Here is a 14,468-nt window from a genome sequence, read left to right as displayed (position 1 = left end):
ATACATCAAAGTACATGCACCACTATTTTAGAATATTAATTTCAATCAAAATAAAAATACACAGTATGTGTTTATCATGTATTTTTATCTGTAAATTTCACCGTCTATCCTTCAAACATGCACATTTTTCTATGACTCATTTGTTAAAGTCAGACATGTTACTGAAGAGTCTCTGTTCCACTGATAATATGGAAAATGCACTTAAACCAGGGGTGAAGGTAGTACGGGTAGATCACAAGACATTAAATTTAAAAAAAAAAAAAAATCAACCTAAGGGCTAAAAAAATAAAAAATAAAAAAAAAATCAATATCACTTGTGCCGGGAATCAATCTCGTGCCCCCTTAATCTAAACCAGTTGTGCTATTATAACAGTAATAATGACAACAATAATACATTTTATTTATAGGCGCCTTTCTTGGCACTCAAGGACACTGTACAGCAGTGGCGGCTGCTCATCTTTCAGATAGGGGAAGCTCATTGTCAGCTTACATAAAAAAAATTTTTTTAAAAATTGTCAAGTTATTTAAACATACATTCAGCCCTCCGTTCCTTTTTAAGAAAATGGTCAGTGACCTTATCGTACCAAGTAGGCGTTTTTTCCTGGGACTGGACCAGTGTCCTCTCTGCTTAGATTGCCTTGGCCCAGTGTGTTGTGGGTGTAAGACTTCAGCCTTTTTAAACTAGAGATGCTCCTTTCACTACGACCTAGCCGACAGTTTGATTGATTTAACTATCTACAAAATGATATTAAACTCGACCAAGAAATGATTAAATTATGTAACTGAAACAAGAAAACGCTGAAATTATGTTAAATTGAAACAATGAAGTACAATGAGTGTTTTATTTACAGTGCAAGAAATGAACGAGTAATTTCGTAGTGGTTTCTCTCTGATTTCACAGCAGAATGTGCGACGGTATTAAACTGAACTGTGTCAGTGAAGGAGTAGATCTCAAAATAGCTGTCAATCAAACGGGGTTCGGCCTTTCGACTGATCCTCCAATCAGCACGTGGGATTCTGGCGTCCAGCCCGGCCGAGCTCCGCCCACAGCTCCATTTACCCCCAGAGACGTCCAGCGTCCGGGGGCGGGACAACATCGTGGCATTTATCCAATTACCGTCCAGTTTTCAGGCAATGAAAAAAACTGTTCCACTCAGTCCCATTGAAGCCGAGAGAGGCCCGCAGTCTACGGACAAATGCACTGAGCAGAGATAGTATGAGAAAACAGCACAACGGGAATGTATGAGAAGTGAACAACATCGCGTCCGTTGATTTGTGATAAAGCTGATTTGAACGAACTCATCTGGGAGATGAACGTGTTCTAACACATTTGTAGTCAATGAAATGTCAACACAACTGAACATATTTAACCATTTAATATTCGTAATTTTAGGGGAAGCCAGGCTTCCCTTGCAGTCTATGAGAAATTGCCACTGCTGTACAGTAAACAAGAATAAAACAAGCAATAAAACAGAGTAAAAAGCAAAAGGCAGGTTAAAAATTGGGCAATGCAATTGTGCTCACAAAAAGAAAGCAGCCTCCAACAGATGGGTTTTGAGTTTGGATTTGAAGAGAGGGAGTGCAGTGTTTATCCACTGATCTATCCAGCCTCTTAGTCATGGCTTAGTAGTTTTTCTTATGGACCTATTCACTGATTCCATTTTTGAGGAAGGTCTGTATTCTTTTTGGCATGTGATGTTTACTCCTGTGGGTGGGGCTGAAGTTCTCCTATCTCTTGTATTGGAGGGGGTCTACTGCACGCGTGCCATTTATAACGAGAGTCTATTATGATAAAGGCAGAGCCTTGGACACAGATTTGAGACAGGTGGGGTGGCGCCCTATTGATGAACCACCACTGGATCTGGGGTTCACTTACCGAGTCTTTGGAGCACATCCTGTTTTAAAATACATCCCTCGTTCCATGGAGTCATCACTCTTCATGGACACACAGCTGGGTCCGAGTCTGGGTCCAGGACTGTGAACATTGATGGTACAGTGGTTTTAGTGCTGAACTCTGACATTAAACTGTGGTCTTAGTGTGATTCATATCCTACTGCATAAGAATCCAATTTCCATGTGGACGTTAAAGGAGATGCTGTTTTCTGACTCTGCTGTGACCTCTGACCTGATGCTCATATGTGAAGACTCAGGGTCCAGGTCTAAGATAAGAATATGTTAAAGCTGAAACAGATCCGTGGACCCTCAGACCTAAACTCAGACTGAGTTCCATGAGTCATTTATCTGCACCTTGTATTGGGGGGGGGCTTAATATCAAATACCACATTAGTCCTGATTTTCTAATGCAACAAGATGCTCTAAGCACTCCTGTGTAACTTTTTTTTGAAATTTTCGTCCAAACCCCCCACCCCGAAAATTACTTTTTTAACTCTGAAAATCACAACTTTCACAGCTTCTCCACTCTTTTGTCCAGTGCAGTGTACAAATATGCTCATGATGGGCCATTTAATGATCTTGTCAGTGCCATACTGTATCATAAGAGTACTTTGTACAATGAAAAGTCTAATGTCAAGGTCATGTTGTAGGTTAAAGGTCACCAAATTCATACCATCAAAAATTCATACCATTCTGACATTTATCAAATCTGTCCTAAGTTCTGTTCCCTCTAGTTTCCTGGTGGGATCCCCCAAGGCCTTTGGCCCTTTCAAAGCCACATTAGAGACAAAATATTGCAACATGTACATTCCATTTGAATTTGCCGCCATTAGTGTGGCAGGAAACACTAGCACACATTTTGGCGGGAATCACTACCACTTCATTCATTTTCTGAACCCCACTTTATCCTCACTAGGTCACTTGGAGTCTATCCCAGCTACTTACGGGCAAAGGCGGGGTTCACCCTGGACATTTCGCCAGTTCATCTCAGGGCTGAACATATAGAGACAAACAATCAGTCTCACATTCACACCCATGGGCAATTTAGATTAACCAATTAATCTATCAGTGCATGTCTTTGGATAGTGGGAGTACCCACGCAGACACGGGGAGAACATGCAAACTCCACACAGAAAGTTCCCACCCCCATCGACTAGTGTTGGAATTGAACCCAGTACCTTCTGTCTGTGAGGCACCAGTGCTATCCACTGCACCACTGTGTTGCCTGCAACGGGACATATACATGTAAATTGCAAAATCATGTGAAACTACTGTTTGATATTTTTGACATGTCTACATGGATAATACATTGTGTAAATAGTTCTGTTTAATGTGTCTTATTAAATGGAAGTTGTTTGTGGTCAGTAGATGTGTTATGAGGAGAGAACCTGAGCCAAACATTTGGAAGAACCCACATTAACAGCTTAATTCCATCAAATATGCATTTTTGATCATTTGGGTGACCTTTGACCTATAATTTGACCTTGACACTACACCTTTTGTAGTGCAAAGCACTCTTAAGACATGACATGTCTCACAAAAAAACATTTAAGGGCCCAGCATGAGCAGATTGTTACATTGTACTTCATCAAAAGGGAAGAAGGTTTGAAAGCTGCCAAAAAACCCACGTTTTCAGGGTTTAAAAAGTAATTTTCGGGGTGGGGGGGTTTTTGGATGAAAATTTTAAAAAAAAATTACACAGGAGTGCTTAGAACATCTTGTTGCATCACAAAATCAGGGCTAAAGTTGAATCTGAAAATTTTCCTGAAATAAGCCGCCCCCCCCCCACTTGTATGTTTGTCCACCGAGGGTCATTCAGTGCTGTTCTGATACTGACGTTCACTTACTGAGGCTCACAAACATGTCCTCTTTTAAAATATATCTCTCGTTCCACGGAGTCATCACTCTTCATGGACATACAGCTGGGTCCAGGTCCGGGTCCAGGTCCATGATGGGGACTCCAAGGAGGGGGTCCCTCCTCTCTGTCCTCACTCTGATCCATTCTGCTGAATCACATCAGAACACAAACCATCAGTCCAGACCTGAATCCACACTGATTCATCCTTTACATGATAAACAGCAGCTCAATCTACTTTTATTTTGAAAGGTTTGACAGGAAGTGTTAATGTCCTGTTGTGTCTGACTTTTATCTATAGACGACGACTGAGGAAGGTCATGAGCATGTTGAAGTTGGTTTATTTGACCTAAACAGCAGCTCTTTATCACCTGATCAGATTCTAGTTCATCAATAATTGACTAAACTGTGAATGTGAAAGGTCAAAGGTCAATCGTTATCAGAGTCCAGTAAAAACAACATCATGAACCCACAGACTTTAAAAATCAGAAACATGTGTAAAGTGTTTCCAGATCACTTTATTGTCACAGACTCAGATCAAAGCGTCCTGATTGGATTCAAAGAGTCACAGATAAAACTCACCTGTGGACGTCGGACAGAAAAGGGTTTGTGTTCGTCACTACTGAGCCGTTTCCAGGTTCAATCTGAGTCTCACCTGTAAAGACATCAGGGGTCAATGCCTGCAGTGGGAGAAGCTCTGAACCCTCACATGACATGTTACTAGATGGTGACTGGCTCGTTTCTTTTTGTCGTCACATTGATACTTTGACACAGTGTAAATGTGCAGCAGAAAACACTGATTCTGCTTTAAATTAACCATCAATCCATTTATTATTAATTCATCTAGGAATAAACAAATCAACCTGTTAATTACTATACATTACTGAATACTTTCCAGAGCTTTACATGGCTTTTTTTTTTTCTTTATGTCTGTGACAGCTTTTAATTGATGATAAATGTACATGTTTCATAAATTAATGTATTTTGGATCATTCTGGTCCTACATATGTCACTGTAAGACACAGAAAATCATCCAATCATACGACACAATAAACCTACTGTGATTGGCTCCAGGCTGTGTAAATCTTCAATCCTTTTGCTAGTTTTGAGTTGAAATGAAGAGTTTTGACAGATTAATGCAGAAAGAGACATATGAAGGTTTTAGAGCAGATATTTTTTTCATGTGCATTTTTAGTTGGAGGGTCTCCAGAAGTTCTACAGGAGTTCCCACAGGCCCTGAACGCACCGCGATGACACTGGGTGGGGCGTCCGCGCGACCACGTCTAATTCCCTAAAAAGTTATTTTCACGTATTTAGGGGGCCAAGCCCGCGGGGACTGGGGGACGCGTATGCCAGCATACGCGTTCCACAGTTCCAGCGGTGCTGTGGAACCCTATTGTTTTTGTACGGATTTTTATTATTATACATCATCATTATTTTTATTCTTCCGTTGATAAAACTGTTACTGCAGCCAAAACCGTACATGGTACAGTGGTGCAATTTGGAGGGTTGGTCCAGACCCCTGCAGGGACCTCAGACGCAAAAATGCGCATATATTCACCAGCAGGGGGCGCTATAATCAAGGATAATGCGTTTTGGTCTATAACTCCCACACTGTATGTCGCACATTCAAAAACCTTATATCGTCAGATTCCCTGAATAGTAATGAATCAAGTGAGCTAGGCCACGCCCATTTCCGCCAGACTTTTTCTCCCGCAAAAATCGCAAAAATTGAAAAACTTACTTTTTCGAACTCCGACTTGGGAGTTTGTCCAATCTGCGTGAATTTTGGCACATACAGTCTTCTCATGGACCTGATCTAAACTTATCACAAGAATTTTGTTTAGTCGAAAAATGTGCAAATTATAAACAAACAAATTTCAGTAGCTAGCTAAAAAAATGCTAAGTGTTACATATCTCGGTCAAAGTAAATGCTATCAACACCAGATCTTAGATCCTTGGTTCTCATGTGACTGTGAGGGTATGAGCCAAATTTGGTGAATGTTGGCAACTAGGGGGCGCTGCAAATGTGGAAAATTTATATCTCTTAAATGGCTGCACCAATTTCTACGAAATTTGGTGGGTATGATGGAGGGCCCTTCTTGAGGCAATACCTTGAAGGTGGGTGTGGCTGAACAATGTGGGCGTGGCTTATTACAAGTTAAACAACAAACATTTCCTACAGCTGAACTGTTCTGCTGAGGGCTGTGAAATTTCTATGGACCCTATAGAATAGGACACAGATCTACCAGAGCAAAAACTGTGGATGTGCGCCACTAGGTGGCGCTATAACGGACAAATATGCGTTTTTGCCTATAACTTCCAAATTTTGAATGACACATTCATAAACTTTACATCTTTGTATTCCTTGGATAGAGATGAGTCGTTTGACATAGGCCCCACCCACTTCCACTGCATATTTTCTTTCTAAGTTGCTAGATATCGAAAACATACTTTTTCGAACTCCTACTAGGGTTTAAGCCCCGTTGGCTTCAAACTTTGCACAGACAATCTCCAGAGGCTTCTGATCTAAAGTTATCACAATCAGCTTGCTGCTGTAAAAAATGTGCTAATTATGAACGAACAAATTTTTTTGCTAGTGAAAAAAACACATATTCTTGCATATCTTTGTCAAAGTATATGCTATCAACATCAAACTTAATATACTTCTTTTAGAGGTCAGCCAGATGGTCTGTACCAAATTTGGTGCAAATCGGACAATAGGGGGCGCTATAAAAAGAGAAACACCAAGTCACAAAAAAGTTGGTCCGATTCACAAAAAATTTGGTGAGCATGATGGAGGGTCACTCCTGAGACCAGCTGTAAAGTTTGGTAATGATTGGTCAATGTGGGTGTAATTTATTACAACAAATCCCAGTCCCACACATTCCTCCTTTTGCATTCCTAATGCATTGGTCCCATTCCAGTGAATGCAGGGAATCCGGCTCCAGCTGTTCCTGCAGCCTAAAGCGTACATGGTAGAGCGCTGACATTTGGAGGGTTGGTCCAGACCCCTGCATGGAACTGAGACGCAAACAATTATATATGTCCACCAGCAGGGGGCCATAGAACCAAGGCATATGCATTTTTGTCTATAACTCCCGCACCGTGTATCGCACATTAAAAAACCTCATATCCTCAGATTCCCTGAAAAGGGTTGAATCATGTAGGCATGGTCAGGCAGATTTGGGGGATGACTTTTTCCGGCAAAATTGCGAAAACTGGAAAACCTACTTTTTAAAACTTCTACTTGGGATTTTTTCCGATCTGCGTGAATCTTGGCATGTACGCTCTTCTCATAGAAATGATACTAAGTTATCAAAAGGATTTTGTTTGGTCAAAAAATGTGAAAATTATTGATGAATAAATTTTTGTGTAGCTAGCTTAAAAAATGTTAACTATTACATATCTCGGAAAAATTAAATGCTATCAACACCAAATAGTAGGTACTTGGTTTACATGTCACTGTGAGGGTATGAGCCGAATTTGATGAATGTTAGCCTCTATTGGGCGCTGCAAATATGTGAAATTTTTATCTTTGAAACACCTTTACAGATTTCTGTGAAATTTGGTGAGTATGATGTGGGGTCACTCCTGAGACCAGCTGTAAAGTTTAGTAATGATTGGTCAACGTGAGTGTAATCTATTCCAACTAATCCCAGTTGCACACATTCCTCCTTCCACTCTACTGGTGCATTTGTCCCATTCCAGTGAATACAGCGGCTCAGACGGTGGAATACTAACTCCAACTGTAAACCCTTATGAACGGGGCCCAGCCTCCACCAGCTCAGCCCCAGACCCACGTCCTTCAGGGCCGACTTCCGTGGGCTCTGTGGGGCCTGGGGTCCGAGTGGGCGGGGAGGCTTGGCCCCCGTTCATAACTGCTCGCAGTTCTAGTTAATGATTGTTTCTGGTGGTTCAGGTTCGAGACCAGATTCAGGTCCGACAACCATCTACATGCCCCACCCAGACTCACTTCCGGTTTTTACCCGGTTCTGTGACGCAGTTTAAACCTCAGTTGGACCATGTGAAACCAGCCCTGACCGGACGGAGGTTTCAATCCAGAACCTGCTCCTCTGAGTCGGGCCCCCTTTCAACAGGCCTCAGTAACGGATCCGGTTGACGGAAAAGCCGTTAAACTGACACCAAGCGGCGGGTTTTTCCGGTTCAAACTGGAGCTAAAGTCCAGACCCACAGTGAGCACCGACAACACAGAGCCGTTAAAGGGTTAAACAGGAGAACTTTACCTTCAGATGCACAGACCTGGACGAAAGACGACGGAGGAGGAAATGAAGGGAAAAAAAGAGTTCAGGGAGGAGTTTATGAGACTGACTCAGCCACAGTTCACACAAACCTGTTGAACAGGTGTCCTGTCGAGTTCAGCTCCCTAGCGCTACTGAGCATGCGCATGACCCCTGCTACCCCAGGTAGAAGCGAATCATAACATTAATGTGAGATGACAATAGCGTAAGGAAGCTCTTATTGTATGATATTAGCGTTAAGTGTGTGGGTCACCTGGGTGTTAATGGCGTTTAGATTATTGTTTAAGTTAGTTCAACAGACGACAATAATGGAAGCCTACCATTTAACTGACTAAATCTGTGTTAACAGTTCCCTGAACTACCCACACTTGTGTGAATTAAGTTATAATTCCCTACACACTGAAGAAGAGTTGGCTAGGTTTGGAAAACAAAAGAAATGCCTTACTGCACAAATACCTCCATACCTAGTTCCCCAGTCTGTCTTATTTGTCATTTATCATATGCACATCTCTAACTTGTGTGGGTGTACATGTATAAAAGTGTCTGAATGTGGCTTTTACGAAAAAAAAAAAAAAAAAAAGTGTTTTGATGTGTGCTCTACAGTTTTTACATTTGTGAAGGCTTATGGGTATGGAACAGAGGTGCAAGGAGAATCTACATGACCTGTCTGGGGGGGAATACTCAGACGGGTCAAATAAATGTCACAAATTAAGCTTAAGGAGATATGCTGAGAGGTTTAGACTAAAGGGTGAGCAGGCAAAGGTGTATTCAAATATATCTATGTTTTGGTAAAATGTCTTTTTGTTTATATGTACTTTATGAATGTTCGGTGCAGATGGACAGCTCTTCTATGGGAACACGAAGATGATCCAGTCCCCCACAGAAGCCAGATCGCTGGATGGATGATGATTAAGTGATGACAATTCAAACATAGTATTACCAAACAATAAAGTGTTTTTTTTTTTTTACTATTACTGATTTTTGGGGGGATTTGTTTGTTTTTGCAATACAGGTAATTAATGCATACATTCATATCCTTGCTGAAAACAGCAGGCAAATGCTGGATGTAAAATTATATCGTTCTCAACGCATTTGTTTAATGTTCCCTGGAGTACAGTTTAGTGTTACACACTTAATTTTTTTAACAGGAACCCATTCATCAGCTCTGTGCTGTGGTAGCTGGAAGGCTGTTTTCCAGAAGATTTCAGCCTCTTAGAAAAGTCATCTATTTGTTTGTTATTATCTAGCCATATCACCTAACACCAGTAATCTGAATTAACAATTTGATATAAAACCCATTCTACAGATGAAATTTCCAGTGTTAGAAAGGTGGATTTGTCCAGTAAATGTAGTGGTTTTCTTCTATTTTCCTCAGACCTATTTCTGGCATACATACATACATACATACATACATACATACATACATACATACATATATATATATATATATATATATATATATATATATATATATATATATATATATATATATATATATATATATATATATATTGTGTTTTATATATATATTGTGTTTTAGTGTTTTGGTCGTCGTTGGCTGTCTGGGTTTTTATGGGTTAATGATCCTTTCTATAGAGTGAGTCATGTGACGTATGCAGACTAGGGTGATCAGGTGTCCCCTTTTGTGCAGGACTGCAAACCATTATGAGCATTTTTTCCACGTCCCGCAAATTGAGACGACATCCCGCATTTGATTGGCTCTGGCTCTCCAAAGTGCAGGACAGTCACCTTTCGCTAAACTTGACTTTCATTTTATAGCGGTGACAACACGATCACCATTGGCTGTGTCCGCTGTCAATCAACCAACATGCATGTGGGGTCAGGGATCCATCAACCCTTTCACCTGTGTCCTCCTGAGCGCTACCCACTGACACACAGAAAACAAAGGAAAAAGCCTCAGACACAGGCATGCAAATATAGGTGGAAATCATGGAAACTTTGTGCAAAAAAAAAAAAAGATGCAACTACAGAAAAGAATGGGAAAGTGTTCGTACGTGGGTGAAAGCGGTGGGGGATGATTCACAGAGGGTATTCTGCGAACTACGTCAAACTTATTTCCCCATCGCGCATGGAGGCGATTATGACACTGTATGTATGTGATGTTTGGTTAGATTTGATCCATATTCCCTTTAACTATTCTTAAGTTTGGAGTTTGAACTGAGAGACTTGAGGTGGCAAAATATGCTTTTGTTAAGTATGTGGATATTTTTTTTTTGGACAAAATTCCACAGGATATTTACTTTGTCTTATTCTATTTTTATTACAGTGTTAGAATGCAAAATGTTTAACTGTTCTGTGTATGGATGCAAAAAGGTTTTGGGTCCAAGTAATTTTAGGTTGACTGGAAGTGGAAACAGCTGTTATAATGTTGTCACTTCTGCCTTTTTCTTTTATTGCACGTAGATTAGTTTACCTTTGAGGGTTGAGAACATGTACTCAAAAAAAAAAAAAAAAAGAAAGAAAAAACAAAAGCTGATTTAAGTATTTAATTCCAATGTTTGAAACTTGAGGTTTCTTTTTTGAGTTTTTACAAGTAGATTTCTTGTTTTGTTTTTACAAGCAAAAAAAGTTGTTGAAACCTGTGCAAAAAAAGCAAAAAATAAATGCCCAGTGCAAAAATATGCACCTTGTGAGCAACCAAATGAAATTTTTGTTATTCATATTTATAAGCTCGACAGTAAGATGCACATTGTTTAAATATCTACACTTTATTCCAGCATTACGGTTACGTGTCCCACATTGTCCCACACAAACACACTCCTTGTCCCACATGTGGCTTGTAAGCACTTGGTCACCCTACATCTACCATATATGGTACTTTAAAATACTCACATCTACCACATATGGTACTTTAAAATACTCACATCTACCACATATGGTACTTTAAAATACTCACATCTAGTAAATCTATACCCATACACACTGCATTCTTCTATGGAATTTTGATTTTAATGTGAGAGTGTGACAAGTGATGAGAACAAATGATTGGATAAACAGCTTGTGCATTTGTATCCTTTTTACCAGAGCACAGCTGGAAAACAGCAAGAGAGGGATCCATCAACTTCCACAGCAGCAGCAGGTCAAAGGTCAAAGGGACATTTATAATAAATGTCAGGTTAAGTCTTCATGTACAACTGTGGATTTGAAATACTATATGTTACATTTTCTATGTTTGAACAGTTTTCAGTTAAAGAGCTTCATAGGAGGCATTTCCTACAAAAGATGAAAAAAATGGACAAAGACATGTTGTCTTTGGATGGACAGATTAGGACGGCCCACCTAGGAATTCAGTGATTGGAATACCAGAACAGGGGGGGTGCACTGTCACAGGTAATAGGTGGCAATTGTTGGAACAATATTATCGATCCCAATTGTTGTATTTTTACTGTTAGAGGATAAAGAAGAACAACAAAATGTGAATTCTTTGTCTTTATTTGACTGGTGATGATTGTGGCAGTGGATTAATCTGAAAATGAATTCCTGTAAATTAAATGTGATGCCCTTCCATCCTGGACCCGAGCTCTGGTCCTGCAGTGGACCACATTAAAACACTTTTGGGGCCCTGGATCAGGGTCTGGGTCTGGGGTCAGCAGAGAAGGCTGGCATGGATATCCTCTGTCTCCCAGTAGGTACCCATCAGTCTGTCCTGGAAGTAAAGTGGATACATGTGGGTGTGTTTATATCAGGGAGACAAACATGATCATTGAACAAAGTGTTCAGTTACTTAACACATGCACATCTGTCTCTCAGGACACACTCTAGATATATGTGGAGTCAGGTACAGAGCCAGGACACTAGGCTCCTACATTTGTAATGATGTGTGCTGGATCATAAATGAGCTTGATAGTGCAGAGAATGGCGTAATTATTATTATTAGCCACTGCATATTGTGACGTACACTGTCATTTTCAACAAATTATTGTTGATACCTGAACGTTGATGCTGTGGAAGAACTTTCTGTGAACGTAGTCCCCTGGTTTTGTGCAGGAGCAGTAATAAGAATGTGTGTTCCATCTACACACACTATTACATTTGGAAGACCAGCAAAATGAAGATTATCACTGATCTGAGACTGAGTTTACAGCAGAATGTCTCTAACATTAATTTAAAATATAATTTAGGATTTAATATAGCGTGCAAGATTGAAATGGTATGAATAAACTTTATGTACAACATAAGTAGGAATAACACATGAAGCTGAACAAAAGGAAAAAAAAAAATTATGAATTTAAACAGAACAGTCTAAAATATTGAAGGTAATCATCAACAAAAGAAAAATAATTCACATACTGTACAATTATTTCATTGAGGCTCTTTAACAACACTTTATGTCCGAAATGAAGTAGGAAGACGCTGAACTTATATTGTTCAACCCCAAATACACAGACATGGATAAATAGATATTCATCAGGAAATGATAGCGCATCTGCTCCGTCTGAAAATTCTCTCCTGATGTTAAATCACTGCGTATTAACTGAGCTTTTAAGTGTTTGGGTTCGCGTTTGTCCAGACAATCCATGTCTAACAGCCTGTTTCAGGTGGGAGGAGTCAGGTGAAACTCTGGGTTTCTTAAAGAAAAACTGCCACTGAGCAGGTTATGTTCACAGAGTAAGTTACCATGGTGACAGACTCAGGGTTTGACTTACCTCTCTTTCTGGAACTGAAAACCCAGAATTTCCCTCATCTCAGGATTGACATACTCGGAGTTTTCACATAACCCGCTGTCTGGAACAGGCCCCTGTTGTTCCTCCTCCAAAGACACCACAACATGAACAACCACAGTAAACACCACCATCTTTAGTTACTTTACTACAATGATTTTAGTCAGAAATCAGCATTTTACAATCAGTGTTTGTTAACAGTGTGTCGAAATGAACAGAAACAAATGAACAGATGCAGAAATGATACCAATGAAAACCAGCAAATGTGACTTTGTTCTATGTTTCAGCTCTTCTACAGCACAATAAAATGTCAGAAATGATTTAATGGACATATATGGAACAAACAAATGCAACAGTCATTTAAGTCCAACTTCATCTCAGTGTATTTATAATGTTGTAAAGCAGGGGTCACCAATCCTGGTCCTCGAGGGCTACATGCATGTTTTAGATGTATCCCTCTTCCAACCCACCTGATTCAAATGATAGGCCTATCATCAGGCTCTGCAGAAGCCTGATAATGACCGTCAGGTGTGCTGGGAGAGGGATACATCTAAAACATGCAGGATCGTAGCCCTCGAGGACCAGGATTGGTGACCCCTGTTGTAAAGGAACCTACAAAACCAGGTCCACGGCCACAATAAATCTAATATCATTATTGTTACAGTGTTTTATCATTAATTTTAGTGCACATGAATATTTTCTAAACAGAGAATTTAATTTAATCTGATTTTATTTTTTTATTACATTATTTAATATATATATATTTTTTATATATAATCGTGTTTTTATTTTATTTTACTGTTTTGTTTTCTTTTAGTTATTTTCTTTTATATTGCTTAATTTTTATTTCATATTTTTATTTTATTTTACTTTATTTAATTTTATATTTTATTGTGGTTTCCTTTCCTTGTTTTCTTTGTTAAATCTGTTTTATTTTCATTTTTTATTTCATTTGTTCAGCTCCACTTTACTGTTTTAGCACATGTATTAGTGGATCCTTAACACAGTCGCTTAACGAAACATTGAAACCACCCTGAGGGAAAAACGTTTTTCTTTTTATCTTTGGTGTCCTGTTGCTCCCAAAGTAAAGGACACTCATTTCAAAATTGCATGTTCAGTTTACCCTGCTAATGATTTTTTTGCACAAAAGATTTCATTTTGATGTGGATTCCTGTGTTTTCTTTTCCTCTGAAGCCGAAACCATTGAACATTTGTTTTTTAATTGTTCACACAGCATTTCCTTTTGGGCTGATATTCACAGCTGGTTGTCCTTAAAAATTTTAAATATCTTGTCTTTTTCTTTAAATGATATTATTTACTTTATGGATTCATTAGATGTAAACATCAGCGATATTGTTAACCTTATTATTATTTTTGGTAAATATCATATTCATTGTTGCAACTGGAAAAACACAAACCCCTTCTTTAATTTGTTTATATATGATTTCATCAAGTATTACAGATCTCTACAGTATATTGTAAATATGTCCAAAAAAGCCAGATAACTTTATTGCAGTTTATCTAAGTCCTTGCTGTGTTATTTGTATCTTGCCTTAGTCCTGTGCTCTATTGTCCAGTCAGATTTATTTATTTATTATCTATTTATTTTTCTTTCTGTTTCTCTATTTTCATTACACTTCAAATCTTTTTGTTTTTTGTTTCAGATATTGCATTTGTTCTATTTCACCATTCCACCATGTCTCCTAATGTATTTCTGTATTACTCTTCTGCAATATTTTCCCATTCTTGATATGTCAATTTGCTTTGTGCCAAATA

General features: G+C 39.1%; 7 protein-coding genes across 10 annotated transcripts in view; 3 read left to right on the top strand and 4 right to left on the bottom strand.

Moving 5' to 3' along the window:
- The window catches only part of LOC115436242 (NLR family CARD domain-containing protein 3-like), a 329,168-nt gene extending 325,091 nt beyond the window's left edge, over positions 1–4,077 (bottom strand). Inside the window, exons 1-3 of the mRNA XM_030159039.1 lie at positions 3,987–4,077; positions 3,741–3,896; positions 1,877–1,975 (exon numbers count right to left, since the gene is read on the bottom strand). Of these exons, the coding sequence (XP_030014899.1) occupies positions 1,877–1,975; positions 3,741–3,895 (254 nt within the window). The 5' untranslated portion in view covers position 3,896; positions 3,987–4,077. The remainder of the gene's footprint in view (positions 1–1,876; positions 1,976–3,740; positions 3,897–3,986) is intronic.
- LOC115436241 (NLR family CARD domain-containing protein 3-like) overlaps positions 1–7,755 on the bottom strand; it is a 1,147,354-nt gene extending 1,139,599 nt beyond the window's left edge. The window contains exon 1 of the mRNA XM_030159038.1: positions 7,725–7,755. The gene's annotated coding sequence lies outside the window, so the exon portion shown is untranslated. The remainder of the gene's footprint in view (positions 1–7,724) is intronic.
- LOC115436253 (zinc finger protein 883-like) overlaps positions 1–14,468 on the bottom strand; it is a 445,178-nt gene that overhangs the window by 112,214 nt on the left and 318,496 nt on the right. The gene's annotated exons all lie outside the window — the stretch shown is intronic.
- LOC115435234 (NACHT, LRR and PYD domains-containing protein 5-like) overlaps positions 1–14,468 on the top strand; it is a 753,056-nt gene that overhangs the window by 508,076 nt on the left and 230,512 nt on the right.
- The window catches only part of LOC115436315 (zinc finger protein 239-like), a 364,410-nt gene that overhangs the window by 177,017 nt on the left and 172,925 nt on the right, over positions 1–14,468 (top strand). The window lies entirely within an intron of this gene.
- LOC115436265 (zinc finger protein 345-like) overlaps positions 1–14,468 on the top strand; it is a 356,130-nt gene that overhangs the window by 269,988 nt on the left and 71,674 nt on the right. The window lies entirely within an intron of this gene.
- LOC115436292 (zinc finger protein 239-like) overlaps positions 1–14,468 on the bottom strand; it is a 324,079-nt gene that overhangs the window by 251,478 nt on the left and 58,133 nt on the right. The window lies entirely within an intron of this gene.

This window comes from Sphaeramia orbicularis, chromosome 16 (genome assembly GCF_902148855.1).
Source record: "Sphaeramia orbicularis chromosome 16, fSphaOr1.1, whole genome shotgun sequence".
Lineage (NCBI taxonomy): Eukaryota > Metazoa > Chordata > Actinopteri > Kurtiformes > Apogonidae > Sphaeramia > Sphaeramia orbicularis.
The sequence above is the reverse complement of the archived record's forward strand: the minus strand, read 5'-3'. Positions and strand labels throughout refer to the sequence as shown.